General features: G+C 35.0%; 1 protein-coding gene across 1 annotated transcript in view; it reads right to left on the reverse strand.

Moving 5' to 3' along the window:
* The window catches only part of ARAP2 (ArfGAP with RhoGAP domain, ankyrin repeat and PH domain 2), a 114997-nt gene that overhangs the window by 51669 nt on the left and 37626 nt on the right, over nucleotides 1-25702 (reverse strand). The window contains exons 9-16 of the mRNA XM_062574598.1: nucleotides 12739-12854; nucleotides 11420-11619; nucleotides 10498-10583; nucleotides 9648-9830; nucleotides 6690-6864; nucleotides 5183-5317; nucleotides 3611-3755; nucleotides 451-553 (exon numbers count right to left, since the gene is read on the reverse strand). Coding sequence (XP_062430582.1) covers nucleotides 451-553; nucleotides 3611-3755; nucleotides 5183-5317; nucleotides 6690-6864; nucleotides 9648-9830; nucleotides 10498-10583; nucleotides 11420-11619; nucleotides 12739-12854 — 1143 coding nt within the window. The remainder of the gene's footprint in view (nucleotides 1-450; nucleotides 554-3610; nucleotides 3756-5182; nucleotides 5318-6689; nucleotides 6865-9647; nucleotides 9831-10497; nucleotides 10584-11419; nucleotides 11620-12738; nucleotides 12855-25702) is intronic.

Below are 25702 nucleotides of genomic sequence, written 5' to 3' on the forward strand. Positions count from 1 at the left end.
CTATACAAGCCAAATGTTTTCCTTTTAAGTTACAAGCAATTTTATTAGCAACATGACTATTAGCATCTGGTACTGTATTAGGCACAGTATTGCTTTAAGAATTCTGTTTCTTGAAAAAGAAATACAAATTGCAACCATAAACAACTTAGCTGAAATAAATTCATAGTGTACACTATTATCCACTGAAATGAGCACCTACAGCACCTTTAAGATATTTGTAAGGCCAGTATTAAAATGTTATTTCAATTCCTTTTCCATTTCATTGTATTACCTTGTTTAAAACATTAAATCACAGAATTTATTTCTTCCTGCTATATAAAAACCTTTACACATAAGATAGATCAGTATTCATCAAGAATTGCTTCCCAGAAGATTTTAAGCCAACAATGCCACTTTATTCTTTGTGCAAATGTTCCTGGCCTAACTTGAAAAGATAATCATCAGTATTACCTTAGCTATTGCCCAAGTCCATTTTCTTTGTGAATATGCAGTTTCAGCTCCAAACAGAAAAACACGTTCTGACATTAAGTAGATTTCAAAGGGAAAGATGTCCCTAAAGCAAGCAAGAGGAAAAAGACAGCTGTATTTAGTCTTTAAAATGGCAGCCAAGCAAGAATTCAATTTTTCTCTCTATAGTTCCATTATTTCATTCCTACGGAATACATCTGCATATCTCCTTTGATGTTACAAACTGGCTAATAACATAGGGTATTTTATATAACACAACACCATCAAAGTACCTTTCAGGTCACAAATACATGTCTAAAGGATACTGCATTCAATTCTGAAATTAATAAAAATATTTAAATATAGTCATTAGAATTCACAGGGAATTATTTGCATCTGCAATTTCATGTGATTTCAGCAAGAATATTGCCGTGATACATTTAAAACATTTTGTTTAGGTTCAGTAAAAGCAAATAAATTAACTGACTAGAAAGCTGCAGATAAGTATCACAGAATCACAGAAACGTTGGTTGCAGGAGATTTCTGGAGGTCATTTGGTCTAAACTCATACTCAGAGAAGGACTATCACCAACCCTGAATCAGCTCATCAATGGTTTTGCCTGGCCAAGTCTTGGAAGCCTTCAAGCACGTAGATTTTACTGTTTCTCTTGGGAACCTGTTCCAGTTCTCTGCTACCCTTCTAGCAGAAAGGCTTCTCCTGCCTTCCAAACTGAACCTCCCAAGCGGCAATCTGTGGCCACTGCCCTCCTTATATTGCCTGCCAATACCCAGAAGAGTTTGGCTCTGTCACATTTTTAAGTTGCTGTAGTAGCTCAAGAAGTTCTTAAAAGATGTTTCAATATTTAATATACTGTTGTTTTAAAAAATGGACCAATTTATCTCCAACTGTAATTCTCAAGTAATGAGTACTATAAAGTCTATACCAAAATAGTATAGCATATTAAAAAAATAACTGTGAAAGACAAACCATTTGAAATCTGAGTGAAATTGAGAACATGAATACCTTGTTGGGCCTAGAGTCAATCTTTACTACATAAATTATGATTTAGCATTTCGGTTTTATTCACCTGTGACCTCTCTCTAAAATCTAAGTCAGCTGGACTATGCTTTTTCCTTTCAATACTGGAGATTGAGTTTTGTCTAGTCAGTCTGGAAAACTGAACCTGAATCACTTCTCTCTTTTGAATAACTGTTTTGAAAATTATATTTAAATACATAATTCTGACTAATAGAATAAGCATTTTAAGGACAGATTGTTTCACTGTACAAAATGTGGAATTTAGCAAAACTTATCATAAAACTACCCGAATACATATCTCAGGTACAGCATATCAGGGTGTTTGTCATTCCCCCAAAGTGAGGTATTTAGTTGATGAAATAATTTTAATACCTATGTATTATTCAATCATTTGGAAATGTAGAAAGCAATATGCTGGATTTCATGACAGAAGGGAAAAGTGGTATTTTTCTTTTTTCTAGACACCATTAAGGGATGCCACCTCAAAACAATGAAGACTATCTCCACTGTATTTTATAGTATGGTGATGGATCACCATTTGTCAGGATTTCTCCCCTCCCACTCCCCTTATTTCTGTTATAGTTAAGGTCCTTTCTTCAGAGCATCCTTTTCTGAGGCATACTGCATAGTCCCCATCCTTTCACAAGCACCCTTTGCAGCTTCAAGTGTTCCAGTACTATATATACACAATACAAGGATCTGTTTGTTATTTTTCACACATGCAAAAAGATTAAAAAGGAACGTTATAGTCTCTGGTAGGAATCCATAACCTGCAGCGCACACGCACACACGAGCGTGCAGAAACCCCCCCCTGCAATAAAGTTAAGGGGAACAATGACATCTGATTTCAGCGTTGCTGCAGTTTTACTTTAGCACACATCTTTTATTTCCTTCTATATATTGATATTTTGGACAAAACTAAAAATGATTTCCACCGAGCTTTTTGCAGTCAAAACAAAACACCTTTGTCTACCTCTGTCAGTCAATTACAGCCATTCATAAGCCAGGAATTTTCTTCCTCCCCATGCCCCATTTTTTCAGGTAAAGTTTCAGAATTCATAAGAAGTGGTCATCTCTCCCACAGAAACTTCATATGTATCCGTTCCCACTGGTGTGTTATTTGAACAACACAGAAAAATTAATTTATGTTTCAAAAATGCTTAGATGTTGAGGAGTGTTCTTGGAAATACTGTTGTTTTCCTCATGACTCTGAGACAGTCATAAGCGTGTATACCTACTTTTTACTCTATATTAATGTTTTATACAAAACCAAAATGATTTCCTTTAAACCTTCACTTTGCGGTGCCATTTATATCTTATTACAGTATCTGTAATCCTTGTATTTTACACTCAAGACAATAGTTGATTCCTGTCGGCTTACAATATTATAGGCAGATGACAGCACGTGCGAGAGATGCAAAAGAAAAATCAAGACCACAAAAAAGTCACGTGGAGACCACCTCGTAAGGAGTCTTCACGAGGCCCAATGCTTGTCTCACATTCCTGCTCCCTCTGTGTGGAAGGAGCCTGGTACCTATCCTGGTGGCTGAGTTGGGGTCAAGGAGTGGAAGCAGACAGGAAAAGTCATCATCTTCAAACTAACTGACTGTTCAGCAGTTACAATATCGTGCTCAGCTGCAGAACAAAGAACTTGCAGAAGGCTCAACTATTGGCCTTCAGAGGCCAAAAGACCCATGACTAAAACCACAAGGATTGTAAAAAACTCTAAACTGTTGTATTTATTATCAGGAAGAAACAAAGCAAGAGTTTTAGCTTAAGGCAGAGGTCAATTCCAGAAAGAAAAGTGACTATTAATTGTTCAATTTATCACCGTGTAACCCTTTAAGTGTTGAGAATATGCATCACAATTTTAATAAGAAACAGACGTATCTAATTTGTGCTGCCCTTTTAAATTACCCTAACGTTTTCACTATATCACTTTAAAAATAATTCCCAGACACCACTTAGCACTTATTTCTTGAATTCATCATAAAACAACTCTTTCTTTTTTTTTCTAAAATGCATGTCCAAAATTCAGGGACAAATGAACAACCATGAAAATCCAGAACAGAACTGTTAACAATATCCGTATTTATTTATTAAATTATTAACTCTGGAACCTACCCTCTATTTAAAAAGAAGTCTGACTTGTGCACTACAAGACAGATAACTTCACTGATGTCGATCATTCCATTCGGAGTGGTAGCTTTATCATTCTCATAGTAGCTTAGAAATCCACTTTCCAAAGTGCACCATCTTCTGTTGCAATCTGTGATAAAAGAAATAATGGAAAAATCAGTTGCTATTAAAAAAAAAAAAAAAAAAAAAAAAAAAAAAAAAGGAACTACCTCTTCCTACAAAGCTTGCCTCATAGGATGCACAGTAATAAATTTATGATGAAATCTCAGTCCCATTGACTTCAGTAGACCAGAAATTCAATATCTGTGTTGATACTACTTAACCTACAGAAACTCTAGCACATGGTAATTCAATAAAACAGTACTTCATATACAATATACTCATTCTTATTTTATGAGTATATTAAATTGCTTTGTAAGCTTTGCCTTCTGTTTTTACTTTACTGTTTTTCCTTTGCCCAGAGCTTGATGAGGAAAGAGATAATACATAGTATCATGCTATATATTTAGCACAGAGTTAAGAAAGCAAAAAGAAAACACACTGCTGAAAACTGCAAGAACAATATATCCTGAAGATAGTGAACTTCAAAACAAATGGGTGAATTATTGTATGTAATAGCAAAAAAGGGCTACTCTTCCTTTCATGTTAGCTGGAAACAGGCCGAGACGAAGTCAATCTGTCTTCCAGTGTTAGGTGGTGCCCACTCTTTGTCACAAGACCAAGGAAAACAATTTAAAAAAATTTAAAAATTTTATTTATTTATTTATTTTAAATCGTAGAGCAACTCAAAGTATTATTTGGCATATTTAACTTTTTACTCTCTTTTAGGAACCTAAATATAACATGTAAAATAACGTATTTCTCCTCTCCGGAATTAAAACAGCCAGCTCACTTTCCTTGGGTAAAGCAACCATCTTCTTTGAATCGTCTTAGACAGAGGGAACTGAAATTGTTATCTCACCCACACTGCTGCTCTAGCCATAACATTTTCTAATGACAGCAAGAATGGGGAAAAAAAATGATACCACCAATATCTGATGATCTGCAACGTGCACATACCGTATTAGCTCATGTTAATGAGATTTTATGAAAGTACGTAGTTACTCACATAGAAAAAATATCAACATGGGAAGGAAAAACAGATTATAAATTCTATGTTTTAAAGAGTAACAGACCTTTTCTCATAATATCTTTGCTGAGATATATTAGAGTTCTCAGGAAATAGCTGTTTCCAATTAAAAATTACAACTTTTCTCCCTCTTTTTTGGCAGCTAGTAACATCTATGCAAATATCATTAATGTGAGAAATATTCTTAAATGTTTTTATTTATCAATAATTAACTTAATCATTTTTCACTTTTCTTCTTTCTCTCTCTGTCAACCCCTGAATAAAGAGATCAAGACAATCATGATTTTCTTTATATGAAAGAGGTCTATAGGATCAAGAAAGCACGTGTCATGTCAAAGACATGTTACTTTTTTAAAGATACATATAAGAAGTTTAACAAAACCATACCATGCATATTAATTCAAATACATAAAGTAAAAGTGAACTACCTTCTTTTAATTTCTTCTCTGCAAGAAGCTTAGCAGTAGTAGAAGAAACTTTGTATAAAAATTCACAAAGGAAGGTGGCATGTGAAGAACCTTGAGAGAAGCCACTTTCAAAACAAGTATCAGAGTTTGGGAAATCTATTAAAAAAAAAAAAAAAAAAGGAGTAAGTAACACAGAACTTCCTCTAATACTAGTTATAACCATTTTCCTCATGTCTTTCTTACTGCATAGCTACAGTTGCTCTGTAACATTGGTAAAAATAAATAAATAAATGAAGAGTTGCTGTAGTAAGCTTTCATCTTCATCTCTTATTTCGCATACTTGTATAAAAGGGAATTATTTCCTGATGGTTTATCTTGACGTTTACCACAAACTCTGGCAGCAGCCAGATGATAAGGAGAATCACTGTCAACCTGCAATGACTTCCCTGTCCTCAAGGGGAAGAGGCAAGCCCCAGCCCGGGCACACCGCAGTGCTGTCCTGGCTACAGAGCCAAGAGAAGCAAACCTCTCTGCAGCCTCAGGACCACCGCACAGCATAAGCGGCAAAAAACATCGCTGCTTGTTTACACACGATTCAACTCAACGTACTAGGATCCAACGTCTGCACTTGTTTCAAAGCAGGGTTCACGCAGAACTGTAGGCACCGCTTTTGTTCTAGAAAGCCCTAAGCCATTCAGGAGTTTGCCACTGAAAAGCTTTTGTAGTGCTATTTTGCAGAGCTGCATGAGACAATGTAAACAAGGTCCAGAAGTAGGTCTGCACTGCTGGCTGCAGTACAGCATAGCTGATTTCTTCCAGTATAATCAGCGTGTGAACTTTCATTCCCAGACTACTTCAGCCACTCAACAGCTCTTTTAAAAAGTACATTGAAGCACATTTGTAATTTCTTAAAAATAGCTTTCTGACTTCAAGAGCATCATAACAGTCACCCATTGAGACCAAACCTGTTCGCTTCCATGGCCAAATCCACAGTTTATCATGTGCTCTGAGCTATAACAGAAGTTATGATCAGAAAAAGGGTGGTTTGGAGGGATAGATCCTATTACAGATTAAAAAGGTGAGCTATATTTTGGGAGGAGAGTTTGCGAAAACAGGTAAGTCTAAGTGCAGTAGATGCACATACCAACTTAATCACATTTAACAAACACCAATACCCACAGGAGTGCTTTGGATAGATGTTAATTATAAATATCCATTTCTTTTCAGGTAACAGCCTGGTAATATGGGTAGAACATATGATATTTCTCTCTGTGCTGCAAAGCAAGAGTATGAGGCCTCTGAGTTACCATCAAGTATTTAACTATTTTTTTTAAATCCTAAATTTGATGTCTGAGTAAAAAACAAGTCAATCACACATAACTGCATTTGCTATCTGCTAAAATCCAGTTAATGCTGACCTCCCTATATTATCATTGTTCAACTCAATTTCAATTTTTTTCTTCTGAGTTCCTTCCTCCCTTTTGCTCATATAATATCAGAAAATCAAAACAAAGAGAATATTTCCTACCTGACAGCTTATTATGGTAGAGGAATTCCATTTGTAATCTTTGTCCAGCTTTCTTGGCTAGTAAGTATGGAGTACTGTAAACAGGATCTCCAGTGGCACACATAACATCAGCCCCACTGAACAGCAACATCAGAGTTTCCAGCACATCTTGTTTAACTACTGCAGCACACAAGGCCTGATCATGCAGAGAGAAAAGTAGTTGTCTGTTTACATCAGAAAGTTACTGGTAACAAGTACTTGCAATTTAGATTGCAAGAGATCTTTTCGCCTCTGATACAGTCAATCCCCCTGCATCCTCAAAGACCATTATCATTGAAAAGTAGCAGGAGTCATGAAGTATGGTACGAATCTACCAAAAACCGAAAACCCACCTAACCAAAAGACACTCAACCATCCAAAACCCAAATCCGGCAAGATGTTGCTGTCACCAGTTTTAATAAAGCAGGCTAGCATGAATTATCATAACTGGAGGAACAGCTTGCTGTTTATGTCAAAAATTCTCTCTCACCTCTCATCACATATCTACTAAACTACTAAAAACACATAGTATTATTAATAATATAGAATTTTAGTTCAACTAAAGAGACAAGATCAGATCCTTAAACTCATTATTAGAAACCATAGTGAAATTCATAGTAGTTTTACAAATTCATGGTCTCACTCAATAAAGGTGACCACTGTTTAGTGCGTCTGCATACTTGGTCATCTTATCTGAGGTTTAAAGATATCAGTACTTATTGAAAAATCCAACCTCTCTCATGTTTCTATATACAAAGGCAGACATCACAAATCCTTTTTTCGAAGATACTGGTTCACAAAACTTAAAATCCAGAGTAGCTATATAACTTCAGCAATCTACTCCATGACAGTTTCTATGATTTAATGTGTATTTATAGTATTTATTAAAGAACAGGCTTTTCCGGAATGATTAAGGCCACAATTGCTCAACACATGTATTTCTCTTCAAAATTCAGCTGCTCTAATAAACATACAAGCATCCAGAAGGCAAGATGAGAAGGCAGATAGTTCAATAAAGGTCCAATAATTACTTGGGAATGGCCACTTTATTAAATTGTAATTTCATGTCTCTATATAGAATTTCATCATTACATATGATATTACCCAGCACTTAAATGCTTAATTGACAGACCCCCTTACTTCATCAAAAAAACAAACAGAAACTTCAGAAAAATCAAGTCTGTAAAATACAGCAAATTATTCAATTTTCTGTGGTCAGCAGTTCTGATATTAAAAAACAAAAAAAACACCTGTTGCATAGCTATCACCAATAAATAACAAAATATAATTTTTTTACATTGCAAAGACGTAAAGAGTTCTCCATTAAACCTAAGATCGTCTCCTCATTCTAATGAAATACAGCAAACTTGAATTCAAGGGAAACAGAGATGTGGTTCCATGCTTTGGCTAGAAGTGTTTTAAAGATAACAATGTTTTTACGTGCCTTTGTTTTGGCTTCTTATATATATGTAACTATGACATATGACCTATGAAATATATGAAAACACTTCCATTTTTAATACAAAAATTATTGAAAGAATGAAATCTCTAGTACAGGTCACAGTCAGTTTTTAACACTACCATCTCTCTACACTCTCTGTATATACTTTGAGAGAATTTGACCCATATGTCATTGAATGCATTGAACATACGTGTCTTAACTCTTTAATATTCACGAATTCTAAACAATCATGTTTCTGAAATCAACAGATGGTGTAGATCAGTCAACTGGACATCAAAACTACGTAAAATTTAAAACTACAATTACAGTTTTCCACTTTATAACCATACGCAATCTATTTGCATAAAAACAAACATTGAGAACTTGCATTTTTCATCATTTCATTAATTCCAGTTTGCTTCATTTCTCATTAACTATAAGCTACTATGCAAGTGTGCACAAGCTACTTTCACCCTTGATAACAATGAATCGTTTCCTGTGCAACATGCTCTAGGTGACCTTGCTTGAGCAGAGGGGTTCTACTAGATGGTCTCTAGAGGTCCCTTCTAATCTCAATCACTCTGTGGTTCTGTGTGATTCTGTGAATCATCTAACGTACTGGAATGTTAGACGGCAGGCATGGAATATGTCAGAAATAAATTAAGAAGGAATCTAAACAACTGAAGTGGAAATTTTCATCTTTAAAGTGTGAATCTGAAAACAAACATCTACATTTACTGATGGCACTGGAAAACATACTATAAGCAGCATAAAGGTACATGCATATGTTCTACATGCATATCTTCTACAAATAAACCAAAAAAAACCCCCAGGATATAACATTAAAAACGCTTTAAAATACTATAGATATTTCATCCACAGAAAAAAATCTGAAAAAACTTAAACCTGTAAGATCTTTTTTAGAAGAGTGAATTTTTTTTGTTTGTTTGTTTGGGCGTTTTTTTGTGTGGTTTTTTTTTTTTTTTTTGTTTGTTTTTTTTTTTTTTTTGGTGGATCTCACTGGCAGGATCTGGCTGCTTGCTCCCTACAAGAAAACTCAAGGTGAAGTCATTTTAAAACTCATAGACAGTGTGTCTTGTACACAAGTCTTTCAAAGTATCTAAAAGAACAATAGAGACTCATTGTTACTGGTCTATTTTCAAACTACCACAAGATTACTCTGCAGTTAAACCACTCTTATCCCAAACAATGGCTACCTAATACAGAATTAAAACGTGGAGCCTTTTATACTCAAAATATCTGAGAGCTTTAATATTGGCTATAGTGCTTAAGACTGGATTGACGTTGAATAGCTGTCACTAAAAAATCACAGCTTCATGAAATGATGTACACAAAGGCTCCATAACAAGCCTTATTCAGTTCTGTGACAGATACAGTTCAAGATTCTGAATTTGTCTTTCACTAATTTCACAAGTTGACCAAAATGCACAAAGATCAATACAACAGGCATGGTAAGGACTTATCTGTTCTAGTATTACCTTATTCAACTGTTCTTTGGTTTTGTAGACAAAAGGTGCTTTCCTGAATTTTCCCTCCTTGTATTTTTGTGTAATGAATGCTATCCTTTTTTCTGCAGGGGCATCCACATGCAGCTCTTCATCTGGAGGAAGATTTCCTGCCCAAAAACTGTTTGCCCTCTTATTTCCAATGATGATAAAGAGCTGGGTGATGCATAAGGGAAAGCAAACAAACAAACAGCATGAAAGATACTAAGCTAGTGTCTAAATAGTTTTCATCTGCTAAAGTAAGAAAAAAAATTATTAAAGAAGAGAAGAATGCAGGGGAGAGACTGCAGGAGAGGCAGTGGAAGCCTCTTGAAGTCATAGCTTCAGGTGACCTATAAATGAATAATGAAAGTGTATAAAAATACATAAAATATAAAAATACATAAATACTACTAATAATAAAATACTCGTGATTTCCCAGCAAAAGCTTTACAAGGCTAACCAAGACTTATACTGCAATACCTCAACCCTGTCTATCAGCACCACTTCTAAATACATGACAGCAACTAACCTTCTAGTGAGGAGACGCTCTCCCTTCTTCTCCCCTCTCCCAATCTCGCCTATTGTGATGGCTCTAAAGCATCTCATTTTCCATTTCCTTCCAAAACTACATGCTCCAGGAAATAAAAGAAAATGCTACAGATGTTTCTCAAAGCAAAAGAGTATTTTGAAAAACTTAGGGATACAGTACTCCCAGAAAGGTCAAGTTTATTAGAATTTAGCATCTATACGGTTAGTTTTATTGCAACTAAAACAAACAGATAATTCCTATACATGCTGTAATTTTCAAGTCATAACAAAGAGTTAAAATATCACAATATACCTCAATAAGTTCATTGCTCCAAATGCTGGTATCCATCTTTAGGCTCCGGACCTTTGAATCTCTAGGTCCTAGAGATCTGTGCTGTCCTGGAAATCAAAAAATACTTCTACTTAATTAAAGAACTTAAACTGAGTCTCTCTTCTGAGGTAACAAAACTACAATTTTCACGAATACAGATTTATTCTATCATTTTTCTAAAAAAAGGTATTTTGTTTGATGTTTGAATATATAGTAAAAGTATCAACACCGCTTCACCTCACCCCACTGCCAGAAAAAAAAATAGATTGTATTTGGAGCAGGAACAGCATCCTCTTTAGGTTATACAAATATGCATATTTTACACGTTTGATAGTAAAGAATAAATAAAGTATGCTGTCTGACGTAGAACATCCTTTGAAGGGTTTGTTTTGAAAAGAAAAGACCTAAAGAATTCTTTCCCTGCATTTACTGCTTAAGAACGCATTAAAAAAAAAAAAGTACAAAAAGACATAACTGAATTTGTAGTACTATCTGAAAAAAATATCCTTTTTGACAGTGAAATATGGTCTGATGTAGTCGAATTAATATCCCAGCTTTATATTTTACTGTGTCCACAGTTACTGTGTAACTGTGCAAATTGTTATGCATTGGAATACAGCCTTGGCAAAAGCCAACCATTTCCAAGAAGTGCTAGTGTACCTTCATTTTCACCAAATATTCATCGGAGGAACACCAATCACCTTGCAGACCTGTCATTTATGCATGAAAGTGCTTTAAAATACGGATGAACTTAGTAGTATTAAAACGTTACATTCATTTTTTGTTTGTCAAAACTTTTGCAACGATGGCATGCTAAAAATAAAAAAGCTAATGGAAGGACATGCACAGCTATGCAAATATGACATTTTGTAGAAACCACATGGCTTATCATTAATTACTCTACCTGCACACTTCTTACAAATGACAACACAGAGATTGATGGACGCCCAGTCAGGATTGGGAGCTTTACAGTCAGCACAGCTCCTGTTTGACTCATTGAACCAAATCTTCTCAGCTACTTCATAATCAGACAGAGTTTCTGCTATTGATTGCTGCAGTGCTTCAATCCAGTCTTGTTTCTCTCTTTCCGACTCTGCTGTAAAGCTGAAACAATTGACTTTTCTGCATTATTGATCTGTATTTTAAAACCCAATTAAACAGCGTCTGTAGTCTCTCTTATTTATTGTATCTGTATGCGAAATAAGAGTCAAAAAAACCTCTTTTACATAGATTTAAATACTAAGATGGAATATATTACTTTGTACTGTTATTCAGTGAAAAGTCCTCAGTATACAGTATTTGCAACTTTCATGTTATGGTCCTGAGTTACTTTCAATCTTTTTATGTCAACACATAAATTTAAAACCTGTACTTTAACAACAGCATAGATTGACTTACAGAAGCACGGAGACTTACTAAGCAGTAAAAATAGATTTGCTACATATAACAGTCAAAAAAAAAAAGGCTTTTCATTTAAATTGATTTTTTTGAAAAATAAAAGTAATACCAAAACACACACCAACAGGGTGATGGCTTAGAGAAATTCAAAGAACTTGCTATCTACCGTGTAACCATAGACTCGAATCACTGATCAAGACTAATTTACCTGCTACTCTGGTCTGCTGAGAATGAAAGGAAATTGTTTGCTTTTCAGTCTCCTATCTCAAAGTTAACCTTTAACAATCGAAGGAGAACAAAGTGATTTCTTCTCTTCCTATATTATTGAGATTTCATTTAAGAAACACTGCTGCACTTAATAAAAGGCTTTCATATCTTTATTAGCATGCACTTTTATTCTGTTTTCTTAAAAATCATTAAAGGTCACAGTTTCGGCCACAGTGGGACTTTCTACCGACTTCAGTAGAGGGTTTTCACATTGGGTGGAATACAACTGATTCTTTTTTTTTAGAATGAAATGCTTAATATTAGATGGATGCACATTTTTTTCAGTACTGTAGTTTATTATTTCTTTAAGATAAAGTGTTTACAGTAATTTTCTTTTCTTCTGTCCAAGCACAGAATCAGCAAAGACTCCTATGTAAAGATACGAATCTGTGGGCATATAATGTCTAGTAAGGGACATAACTGCTGAAGTGCACAGCTAAATGAAGCCTTAGGTTGTTTTTAAAAAAGCATATTAAAAACATTAAAAGATTACTTTTTCACCTAAACTAGGTTATACCATCATTTTCATATTTTTAATATTTATATTAAAGTTCTCACCTAAAGCTTTTATAAGGAGTAATTATTTCAAAAGATTGCCTTGCAGTCCGATCCACTTGTTTTACGTTTGCCACATTCATAGGGATTAAAGTGATACCAAATCCTGTCTTAAAATCCTAAGGGGAAGATAATAAAATTAGAGCTTTCAATTATTCAAGAATCAGAAACATTACAAAACAATTAAATCAGCATGGTCCAAAAATGCAGGGTCAGTAGTACAGTTTTTGGCAACAACATGCAATCTCTTCCTAATTCATTAAGAAATAACTAAAGCTATATTAAACTATGTCAAAATACTATCCTTCCAATTTTGAAGCCTGCTTGAATGATCTTGTTTGATTGTGAGTGGCAGAAGAAACACATACTATAGCTTTTAATAAAGGGAAAAAGGTAAAGAACACATTACAATAAAACGTGCATCTAAAAGTATAAGAGTTTCTAGCTTAAATCATGCTTTATGGGCTAAATAATGTCAATCTATCTAAATTCTTCTCATTGACAGCAGCTTTGCCTGCTTTTAAACAGAATGTTTTAACAAAATATATAAAAATTATAGTTTTTATATCTTTGACTGCTCATGCTGCTGATGGATTATGTGAACTAAACATGTCAAACATGTTTTAAAGAAAAGCCCTATACCTAAAATAGCCCAAGAGTTATTTGTGGCCCAATTAGAGATGTTAGGCATTTTTGCCTGAAAAAATTGAGAAGTCATATATATGTTTATTTCTGACATATTCTGAATACTCATTATTTCTTTCTTAAACTAGTTTAGATGTTCGTCTAGCAGCGATCACCTTCACAAGTTTATTTCATATTTCTTGGAATATGAGCCGACTTCTTGGAAACACTAACTGCACTAGAAATAAAAAATCCTCACTCAAGTAAAAAAGCCGAATCCACATCTGCAACATGTTTAATAAGTCACTTCTCAAAAGATAACTGGGTGAAAGCTGATATGAGTAGATACAAAATGTGGCCACTGCAGACAAAAGTTGCAGCAGTTACCTGCATTTGCAGGGGAGATTGGTTTTCTATTAAATACATATTTAAACCTGCATCACTGACAAGTTTCTTTTCATGAGATTTTCAAATTTTGTAATAACATTAAAGCTCACGTGCAGAGCAAAATTCACAAAACAAATTACATTAAGTACATCAACAACAGGATTAAAGTTATCAAATATTTCTTTGGTAGTGAGTATTTAAGATGTGGATTTCAGCGTGATTTATAAAAATTAAGAACTTTCCAACAATCTTTCTAGCTTAGCCACTCATCACATAATTGTTTTTCTTGAATGTTTCTAGTTCTCCTCTACTCTTATTCCCTGTAACATACACATTCTTATTCTTTTCCCTCAACCTCAGCCACCCTCCCCACCCATTTTTCTTTAAATCGATGGTTTTGATACAGATACATCTGCTTTGGAAAAGATCTCTGTGAAGCCTACACAGTCCCTAATTCATCCTCAAAGAGCAGTTCTTTGGGAAACGAGTGGGCAGCATAATCTCTTTTTGAGTATGAGCTTGACAGCATGTTTTGTAGCAATGAAACATTCTTAAAAGTCAGACATCACCACTGACAAACAGAAGCATGAAATACAGGGTAAAAAAAGAGAGAAGATGGAAAAATTCAGTACTAAATTCCAACTTCTATTAGTAGCAGTGTCTTAAATCAAATGAGCAAGACAAAATGAAAAAATAATCTTCCACTTTTTACACTTAAGTGATTTGTACTTTTAAGTGGTAAATTAGAGGCATGCGTCAATTAATTGTCTATAACTCTAAGGTGGTCAGATTTAAAAGGGCAGTAACAAGACTATGCTTGTACCTGGATAACTGTGCACCACATTCTTTGTTATTAAATGACAGCTGAATGACTGCCAGAAAACACAATTAATAGGAGTTTAATACACTCTCAAGTCTAGATTAGAGGTTATTGAAAGTAAAAGAAGAGTAATGAAGAAGAGTGAACATAAAAACTATCATACTGAGCCTGATCAAAGTTCATCTAGTGCACACAGTAGCTTCCCCTTAAGCACTTGTTATTGGCAACTATCATAAAAAAAAGTGTAAACCAAGTAAAGGTATATTCTCATCTTCTCAAATAAGCTTCCAGCAATCTAGGGACTTCTAGCTCAGAAAGTCCCTGAACAACCAGCTGCTGCCAAGCCATCACACTTAATAGTCATCGACAGCCACATCCCCAAGGAATTTAAACAAGTTCATGTTCAAAGACCTCCACAGCATCCTACTTTCCTGAATTTCCCAACTACTCATGGTGCACAAGTACTTCCTTCTGTGCATGTATGTTTATTTTAATCTGACAACAAAGAATTTCATTTAATGGCTTTCACTCTTGTGCTACAGGAAACATCAACAAACTTCTACTTATCTACGTATCCCACACCATTCCATCTTAAAAATCTCTGTCCTATATTCCCTTCATTTTCCTGTTTTCCAAGCTTAAGGGCCCTTCACTTTCCCTATCCTAATACCAGCCACCATTTAAAGACAGACACCAATTTTTTTTTGTACTGAACTTAATGCAAAACTTAGCATTTATAAACAGAAGAAATTGAATACAAAGTCTTTACTGATAGTCAGAACATCAATCCTCCAAAAATTTGTACACATATCCAAAGTATGCAACCAGTCCCACTGAAGAGAGTAACTACTTTCCATGCTTTTAATTCAACACGTTTGTAAGAACTTGGTGTACCGAATTTCAGTGTGAGGAATATCAGAAAGGTGAAGAAATCACGAGCGAGGAATATACTTTTCAGAAGTGAAAAAGAAGGTAAATTAACTGATTTTGTAGGTGTGTGAAAATAGGGTTCTCTCTGAAATGGTCCAAACAAACTCTTCATGGTTACTGTACAACATTTGGCATAAACTAGGCTTTGTGAGTGACAAGTGCACTGGAAGCTAATTTTCAAGGTTCAGAATTATATGCTTTCAAAAGTGTAGCCTGGTTCTCGCCTTCAGAAACAGATGTGGGAATTGGTACAGAGGGAAAGAAATGCTCCACTTTGAAAAATAAATGCATTCATTTTGAGCGCACAAGAGGACAATTTGGCCATTCAAGCACTACACGAAATGTACTGACAGCAAGACCAAGCAGTATCTTTTTGGAATAAGAATTGCTCTGCTCCAACAGTCTGAAAGTTCATTGCTCTAGATAGATTAAACTATATGTTAGATTTTCTGACAATTGAAGAAAATATTTAAGAATATTCAAAAATACAGATAATGCTGAGTTTCTGTGGGTTTTTATTTTGTTTGGTTTTAAATTTTAGATGTCTATATTGATATTATCTGGATGCATTTGGAGAAGGTGAAAAAAATCAGTTGACAATAGGAGATTTTTTTAAAAAAAAAAAATCCACGCTTTATGTGTATAACAACAGACCAACAGGATTCACTAAACAGCACAGTTAACTGAGCTAAAAATATTAATAGAGGAAATAAAGGAAAGTAGTTAACTATGTGATAAATACTGGGTTTCTGAAAGGTTACAGCTCCCTCCTGAATAATTATTATGTGTGAATCCTATTGTCATTATCCTTCCTGTTCAAAACCTATAAAAATCTGTCATCTGTACCTGAACCATGAAATTTTATACATATATATATATATATATTTTTTTTAACATTCTTTAAAGTCTATCTATATAGTGCACATCCGTCTACAAACTTGCTTCTCTGTAACATAGTACCTTTACATAGACAAAGGCTATCCTGATATCTGGTCAGTACACAGACTATATTAATATTTCTTTGATTCTTTTCTTCTATATGCAACTCAATGAGCTACAAAATTAGTCTCCTATCTTTGTAATATAATATCACCATTTTATAGACACAGAAATATACACTGAGTTTAAGGAAAATTTAACTACATTTATGAGTAAAATCTATGAAGTCTGATTTTCAGAGTTGCTGAACATTCATAACTTTTGGCACGTTAGCTTAAAATGATAGGCCTATCTTTCTCTGTGAAATTTTTATGCAAATCTGTAATGATTGTGTGAATCTTGTGGTTCTCAGTTAATGAACAGGCCATATCCACAAAACTATTCCTCTTCTACTTGGATAGTATAATATTTTCCTATTTTTTTTTTCTTTCAGTTTTACATTACTGCCACTTCGGCCAGCATTCCTGTTAGCTAGATTGGCCAAATCAAAATTTATCTGAACACAGGAGTCCAGAGCTGCTGCCTGCATTCCTTAGATTTCGCTGGTTTAGCAGTTATAATTGTGTCTTTGGAAAATCAGCCTTTAAGGAATCCAACATTATTTTAAAGATATAACTTGAAAAAAAGACTTGATTTAAAGAAACAACACAAAAAGAGAGTACAAGCTTACACTTCTCCCTCAGAAAAATCCTTGGAAATAACTCTCAGTTTTATTTTAAAGGTTAACTAACTCTAATATTTTCCCATTAGAAATATCAGTCCACATTTTTATCTCAGATGTCTGCTAGAGGATTAAGGGGATAACAACAAGAGTATATAAGAAGGAATATTTCTGCCATGTTTTCAGGAGAATATATATAGAGAGAGAGATATGTATTATCTATCTATATAGACAGATAGATATAGATAGATACAAGACTCTATTCCTGTGCTACTGTCCATACACAGAAGGGTCTCGATCTTTAATCGCAATGTTTCTGATGAAAGTTCCAAAATACAGTCTTACACATTTCCTTGCACTTACCTCTGCTACTTGCAATAGCTTATCAGGTTTACTTTTGGGAAGCTATCACCAGGTTTGTGAAAATTAGACTAAAAATTACTTCTGAAAAAACCTGGGAAGGACCTTAACGTTTTTACATGATTTAGACTTTTCCTTTATACTAACCTTATGCCACTTGATTCCCTTCAAGTAGCCAAATTATTTCAGAGAGGCCAGTAACTAGAACAGTTCAAGTAAGGCAATTACAGCTTAGTTAGCATAGCATAGCTATATAGTTCAGCCTTTCTAGCTAGCAGGGAAGGTTAACTTTTGCAATAGAAAGATGGAGAAATTTGTTTCCATATTAATAAAAACTTAAGACATGCTTATGTATCAGTTTGAGAAACAGTGATTAACAGTGCAGAAATTGATTCGATATTAATTCTTCTCCAGAAGTTTATATTGATTTCTTCTCCTTTTAAATTATACTTTGCCTTTGCCTATTCAATTATCTTTCATTAGGCTTTCCTGATCCTTAAGGACTCATGTCCCTTATTTCAGCCTAAAATCTTACAACTTAGATTTTAGGTGATAGTTACATATCATGGATTGGAATCAAAAGCACCAAGAATAAAAACATACTCACTCACTCTTGGTCTTACTAATGAGGTTTCAAAATGTCAGAGAAGCATATAGTATATAATTACACAGGAAAAAAAAAAGAACCACCCTCAAGCCCTGATGAGCATGGAGATGCTAAAACTGAAGCTGTCTGTGTATGTTAATTCTGTAGCTTTGTGTTCATCTATTATAATTCCTGGGGGTAGTCACATCATCAGTTTTAGGTTCTTTACTTAGTTAGCAAAATTCCCAAGTTCTAAGCCCAGTAACAGAATCAGTTGACTATGATTCAGGCTACAAATTACAAAACATTTTGGTGATGAGGACCTGACATCTATAGTTTTGTGGGGAAGGAAAACCAAAAGAATGGGGAAAAAGGAAAGGATAGGGCTAAAAATAGAGGGCAAGAAAGAAAGGACAAAAGAAAGAGCAAGGATAAAAGGAAAAGAGAGGACACCAGACTGGCTCTAGTCAGTACCATGCACTGTAGGGCAGTTTGCAGCATAGTGGTCTGGAGCAGAGCGCATTAGCTGTGCTAACGACCCTGCAGCGCATTTACAGCGGAGGCCTCCAGTGCCCGCGCTTTGGGACGGCTCCACGCTGCAAGCCAAGGCACGGCAAGCAGGGACAATTCAGAGAGCTGCTTCAAAAACGCATTCCTGTCTAACACACAAATGCAGTTACATTCTTAGATCACTTATCATTTACGTTACAAATCTTTTTATCCACTCACTACAGAAGTAATTTAGAACTTTAACTTGGTGTTAAGGTGTCTGAATTTGGCACGTGTTTGAATTTTACAGTATGAATGCAGTTTTAAATCACTTGATTATGTACCACCAGGCCGATGTCTTGCTTGCTGAATGGACCGATCTAGGACATATGAAAATGAAAACCATCTTAACTCTACAGATTGCAAAATACAAAAAAAAAAAAAAAAAAAGGAGGATCACATATTTAATGTGACTGAGTATTATCCGGGAGAGTTGCCTCTTATCTTTGCCTTAGCCAATTTCTACACAGTGTAAATCAAAAGCCTTAACATACAGTCATTTCGTTGCACATTTTTCATTTTCTAGTATCTGACTTGAAGCTCTAGGGTTTCTTCTGCAGAATAGCTGAGAACTAGGAAAATAGTACTTCAGGTAGGTATGGTGAGACATTAAACTCTCCCCTCCCTCTTCCCCCTCAATGAAAGAGAGAGAGAAACAGATAACACAAAATATATGGATATTTGAATCATACACCCTGTGCGGTCATAAGGAGGAGGAGGCAACCACATTCCCTTATCTAACAGGAATGGATGAAAAATAAGTTAATCCTTGTTCCTCAAGTAGCCAAACACAACAAGAACTGATCATTTCTTCACAGAACTATCTTCTTTTGGTGAAAGACTTTTGCTTTAAGGCATTTTTCAACAGTGTACAGTAAAAAGCACGTGGGAAGAAATTAGGACATTACTAACATTTACTAAGTAAACAACGCACTGATTGATCTACTGATCCTGTGGGAAAAGGAAAAGAAAAATGTTACTGTATCCCCTGCACAATAATAGATTCTATAGATTTAATAGTGTGAAATTAAGGCTGGAGAAGTAACCCACCTTTCTCCCACCTTTAAAGGGGGCACACAAATCTGTAATCGTGATAATGTTCTTTCACACAGATCTGGTTTGAATTTTCACAGGTTTTTAGTTCAGTTTCCCAAGAAAATGAGGTTTACATAATCACAGGTACATTTCTAACCCCCAAAATGTTCTTAATCTAGACAGATGTTTGACTTCAACCAAATTCACCATAACGGCAGCTACTGAAGAACTTGCGTCTTAACAACGTGTAAGGAATATAAGCCACAGTAGAGGACATTAAACTCCCCTTTCCTCTCCTTTCCACTCCCTGAAGTAAAGTGTATGTTCACAGTGAATTAAGACCAGATGATACAGCCTAGGAAGAAATGTCCAAAGACCACAGCTACTAATAAGCACTAGTAATTAAACAGATAAATAAAAGTTTAATTTCTTAGTCCTCAAAATCAGAAAAGACAATGGCAATGAGAAGTACAGTACAAATCAAAATTCCAGACATTAACGAGCTTCTCAGTACTACAGAAGCAAATTGAAAGAGAAGGAAAAAAAAACACCCCATGTTGCAGAAATACTTGTCATTGATGTGGCTCATCAATAAGCCAGACCCATCTAGAAATCCCACTGACTTATTTTTTAAACATGACATTTATCAGACGACTCCATCCAGTATCTAGTTTGGGGGGTTATCAGTTGCTTTGCTGTTGCACCAACCAACTCTCTGAATTATGAGCAAAACCAGAGTTTCAACATCAGAGTTATGAAAAGGTCTTCATATTATGATGCAAAGATTACAAATAATTTGTAAGTGTGACAGTTAGTGATGGTCCAATAACCTTTTTTTTGTTATTTCTGAAACTGTGAGAGCTGTTGCAATAGTGCAAGTAATTGAATTTAAGTAAAGCTGTACATTTTAACTCAAAGCAATTGAAAGCTATTACTAGAAGGTAGAGTTCATGACTTAAAGGTACCACAGTAATTTGCACAGTTACTTTAGAAAAATACTGAAAGGACTGACTTCTTCAACAGTATTACAATTCAGAGTTCAGCCGAGGTACAGAAAATAAACTCTGCACATCAATGCTTTCTTTTCCTTATCACTCAAGGCACGAGGAAAGAGCCACAGTCCCCCATCTGAGCCACCAAGAACCACACACCAAAAGCAAGCTGATAACATTGCATGTCTAGCTGTCTCCCTCAATACCCTGACAGATATCAGGCAGGAGAGACTTAACCGCTCTTTTTTGCCCCTCCATGAAAAACTGGTGCAGACAAAATTCCCCTTTGAACAATTACTGGAACTCCTTTCCGGCAAGGCTCCTCGCTACCACGTAGCTTGTCACAGTTTGGTATCTTACTAGCTGAAGAGGCTGGCGCAACCGCAGCGTGCCTGTGCTGCGATCTCACACGTTTGGCTGCCTCTGGAAGAGTCATGAGCACACACAGACGTGTGCAGCTAAATAAACAAGTAAACAAAATTAAAAGCCTGTCACGAGCAAGTACAGCCTATATTCATGTCTTTCACCTTTAGTCTTATTCAAACGCTCACTTATAACAGCAATATTTCTTTGCTCATAGTAACAGAGACGACCGCTCCTTACGGTACGCAATGTGTAACACACGGAGATTTGTTCCATTTCAGAGTTTGTTCTTTGCTATTTGTTTGATGCATTTTTGCCCCAAAGGGATGTTACTTCAACATAAGTGAAACCTCACTTATGGAATGCCTGGAAATTCCTCAGCTGTCCTTGCTTTTACTGTTTCATCCCTTCCATCCCTTTCTTTCTTCTGAGTCCAAACAGGTTTCCCTATAGTCACCATCTCAAACTTGCATGTATTGTTAAACATTTTCACTGTAATCAGCACTCAGAGCACCTCTTGTTGATGCAAAGACATTTATAAATATAACTATTACTATTAAAATTTTAAGTAGCCATCTGGACCCTTCTTTGAAAGTGGTTCACAACTGGAAGCTCTCTTGGCAAATTTATGAAGCCTGTTCTCCAGAGAAAAGTAGGATCTGTTTATTTTAAAAGTACCATGTACAGTTATGGCTTTCTGAATTCACATTCAGAAGGTCTACATATTCACTAAAAATCTTATTATGTATTCATAGTCTAGACAAACTGCTAACAAAGTGCTTAAATTCCTAGAGGAAGGACATTATTTAGATGATATATACAATGGCTATCATGCAAAATTGATGACTCTCTTTATAGACCTTTTTGTACAGCTGTCACTGGACAGAAGAGAAGCCTAGTAAGACAACTCCTTCTCCCTCTAGCCCAGCAAAACAAGAAAATCTCCAGCCAATGGGGTTCCTGCTAGCCCCCAAATTTACCTACAGAAATGAATAAATATGGTATTGACAAATAAAAAATATTATCGAGTAAGCAAAAACACTTTTATTCTTTGATTGCAAAACAGAAAACTTTCAAGACACTTAGTCCTCTTTTATACATAAAACAATTATTTTTATCTTCCTACCTCCTGTTTTACTAAAAAGGAAATGTACTTCTCCAATGTCACAGTTTACAAGTAAAAATAATGATTAATTTTACCTTCCATAAATTAATAATTATTAGCAAAAGAAGTAATATTTCCTCTTGGAGGAAGTTTTCCAAAGCTTTTCTACTTGTTTCTCATGAATCTAATCTCAAAGTAATCAACAAAATTCAAAATATTTACAAAGGAGGATTAATACAAGAAAGTTGTTTCAACACTTTTTAAAGCCATTCAAATAGGATTAACTATAAAGAGCATTTTCAATCATAAAGAAAGAAAAACAAGAACAGTTTCTATGGCTTTCCAAATTCTCTAAATTCCAAATATATCCCAACTGGATCACTACCGGATTTCAGTGCTGATCTTAATAATAATTGCAGTCCAAATTTCTGATGCTGTGAAACTGAATGGCATTTTGAGATGATGCAAGAATACACAAGAAAGTCTTAATAAGAGTACATTAACGAAATACAGAGATCTCTGGATTGAGTTAATGCTACATAATCCAGTTAGGGAAATTTTACATACTTGCTGTTCACAGAACCGAAAAATTGCACTTTAACTAGTGACATCATTATCTTTAGATTAAGGCAAAAAAAAAATAACCTAAAGAAATACAGACCCACAGAAAACTTTTGTCTGGATGGTATAAATTCTTATTTGTTTTAGAAAACTTCTCTCTAGCAGAATGGAGACAATAATCATTACCAAATTTCAGATTTATTTATAATCTGAAATTCAGATATTTTTGAAATATCTGAATAAAAATACATACCTAGCTAAAAAAATTTTGTACTTACAAATAAATACTCATTTAGCAGAACTGTATTTTGCACATACACACACAGGCATGCATGTGTACTTTGGAGAACGTGCCTTGGACTACATGGAGACAGACACATTCCTCCAGAAGCCAGTTTAAAGCAAAAGCTTCTTACTGTTGACTAGAATCAGAAAACTAAGGAGGGCAAACAATGATTTGTGAATTCTTCCAATTTCCAGAATATTTATTCTAAAGTAGTGAAGTGACAACAGCACCTATATTTTTCCTATACGTTCTGCCATGCCCAGTGCAAGCAAGGGATGATGTCTCTCTGGGGATTAGATTCTGCTTGTATGTAGTTCAAACATTAATATATCTTTTTTAAAATAAAATACTTTCTTCTAATATTTTTAGGTTCCTGTATGCTAAATTGCCCTAAAGAGATACACAATAGAAAGATAAAGCTAACTGACAAATGAACACATAGGAAGTATTTTGATTTTACATAATTCAGAACCACTAATAGACACACTTAAAGTTCCTATTTGGTGTCTATTAATTCGTATATTTGCCAGTGCCTTTTGTCATGAAGATAAAATGATTCTACATGCAGAAAACACTATTAATACGTGTAAAAATGTTTCATAAATTAATGCAATTTAGAAGCATGTTTGCTACCTAAATATTGAAAAAGTTAGAGTATTAAATGCTCGTGGAATTACTGAGCTCTCAGTAAATCAATCCTAAATAAGCAATTTTACCATGGGTTCGTAAAAGCTTTTGCAAATTGCTTTTAGTGAAAATTTCTTTATTTTTAAAAACCTTTAATTTACAGTGATTATTAAAGCTGAGAAGGACAACCATCACAGCTACATATTAGCTTATAGCTGCAAGGAAGCTACTCAAACATTTTTATAATAGTCCAAAATAGAATGAGGGCCCAGCCCTAAAACATCTGAATTGAATTTACATTCAGGTTTAGCCCTAGAATTAATATAGCCTTAATGAACTGAACATCTGTGTCTTAATTAGCATAATAGTCTAAATCTTTATGACTATCAGTCTTAAAGACCTAAAAAGTTATGAGCTAGAAAGCATCTTATGTAAAAACATGCAAGTTTAAACTTGCAAAAAAGTTATTTTCTGCTAGTCAGAAGCAAAGGTTAATATCCAAGAGAAAAATGCAAACTATTTTTATACACAAACACAGAACAAGTGCAGCCTTAAGACATGCTACTTCTTATACTTACTCTCATACCATTACAAATTAAAAAAGAAAAAAATAGAAAAACAAAGAGAATACATACTCCCCTCCAAAAGGTTCCAAACTTGGTATTGCAGAGGTCTAATTAGTAGAAAGAACACTGAAAGCTATGTGATCTTTAACAGACTAGAACCATTTACCATTTCTACAGTTACCTCCTGTCAATTTTAGAGTTTCCCATTTTCATACAATGAATGAGCCGGGAATGGCCCGAGGCACCCCAAAAAGGCTACAGCCCTGTGCCTCCCTTGGCACATAATGGTTCCACCAGCCTCCTACTCTCCTTTCCGTTTCCCAGTCTCTCACTTCCATCTTCTTTCACAAGGAAGAAATAAATCCTGCTCATCTGAATTTTAAAAGACCGTAAAAAAGCAAAACTTGTCAAGACTGATGTTAACTCTGCTTCACTGCACATTGTATAGGGATTTTGATCATTACATGCACTATTATTCTAAAAGCATTAATATACTTGGTAACATGGTGAATGGAAGCTTAACTTTCACATTTATGCAAGTTCACAAATTTACTTCCTCGAAGTTTTGTTAGAACAGTCTTTTAATTATTTTATGAATTTAGAGTTATTTGAAACATGCATTACTATACTCAGATAACTTGAGATATCTTACAGATCACAGAGATGTGATTCAGAGGCTGATCTAACAGCAACATCGTGACCCAAAGACCAACAAATGGAAACTACTTTATTTCATAGTGAAGCATGGCTAAGAAAAAGCTGTTCTGGTTCATACGTGAACATATGCAGGTTTACATCATCACACAAAAGTTGCATCAAGACTGTAGGGGTTGTTAAGATCCCTGTAAAAGACAGTCTTACAAATGGTGAAACAGAACTGGAATTAGAATTATAAAATTGCCCCATTTCAAGATATTTTGAAACCCAGCAGCAGCATTTTGTACCAGCTGTGCATACAGGTGGGGAGCTACAAGGAGTTGCAGTGTTTTGTAAGAATAGAAAAACTTCAATACAAAAAAAAAAAAAAAAGAACTTTTATACTAGCAAGATTGGGCAGTTGCAATCTGTAACGACCCAGCATTTTCCATCTGCATTTTTCCAGCACAACCATGCCTTTAAGAAAGTAGGCTGAAGAGGAATTCAGGTACAAAACAACATACTTGGCAAAAATGAAACTTGGGCCATGCTGACATTAACAACAAAGCTCCATCTGACATTAACAAAGCCGAAGAGTCACCCCCGGTATCTGTGTTTAATCCTACCAGCAACAGCTTTCCTTAAACTCTTCTGCATATACTGAAAACATACCTTCAACTTTTCCATTTACAAGGACAAGCAGCTAGAACAAAATCAGTGCAGGCCTCTTAATACTAATTTTAAAATACATCTTCATGAAGTGTAGGAGAATGAAATTTAGGTCTGCCGATGAAAGACCTGCACAATTAGAAGCCCCGAAGAGCCAGCACCACAGACTCGTGAAGAACTGTGATGCGATAACATCTCCTGGTTTTGTACCTACAGTGCACTCTATTAACCTTTATTTTTTCTTCTCCCTGTAAAATTCCAGAACAGCTCC

This window comes from Rhea pennata, chromosome 4 (genome assembly GCF_028389875.1).
Source record: "Rhea pennata isolate bPtePen1 chromosome 4, bPtePen1.pri, whole genome shotgun sequence".
NCBI lineage: Eukaryota > Metazoa > Chordata > Aves > Rheiformes > Rheidae > Rhea > Rhea pennata.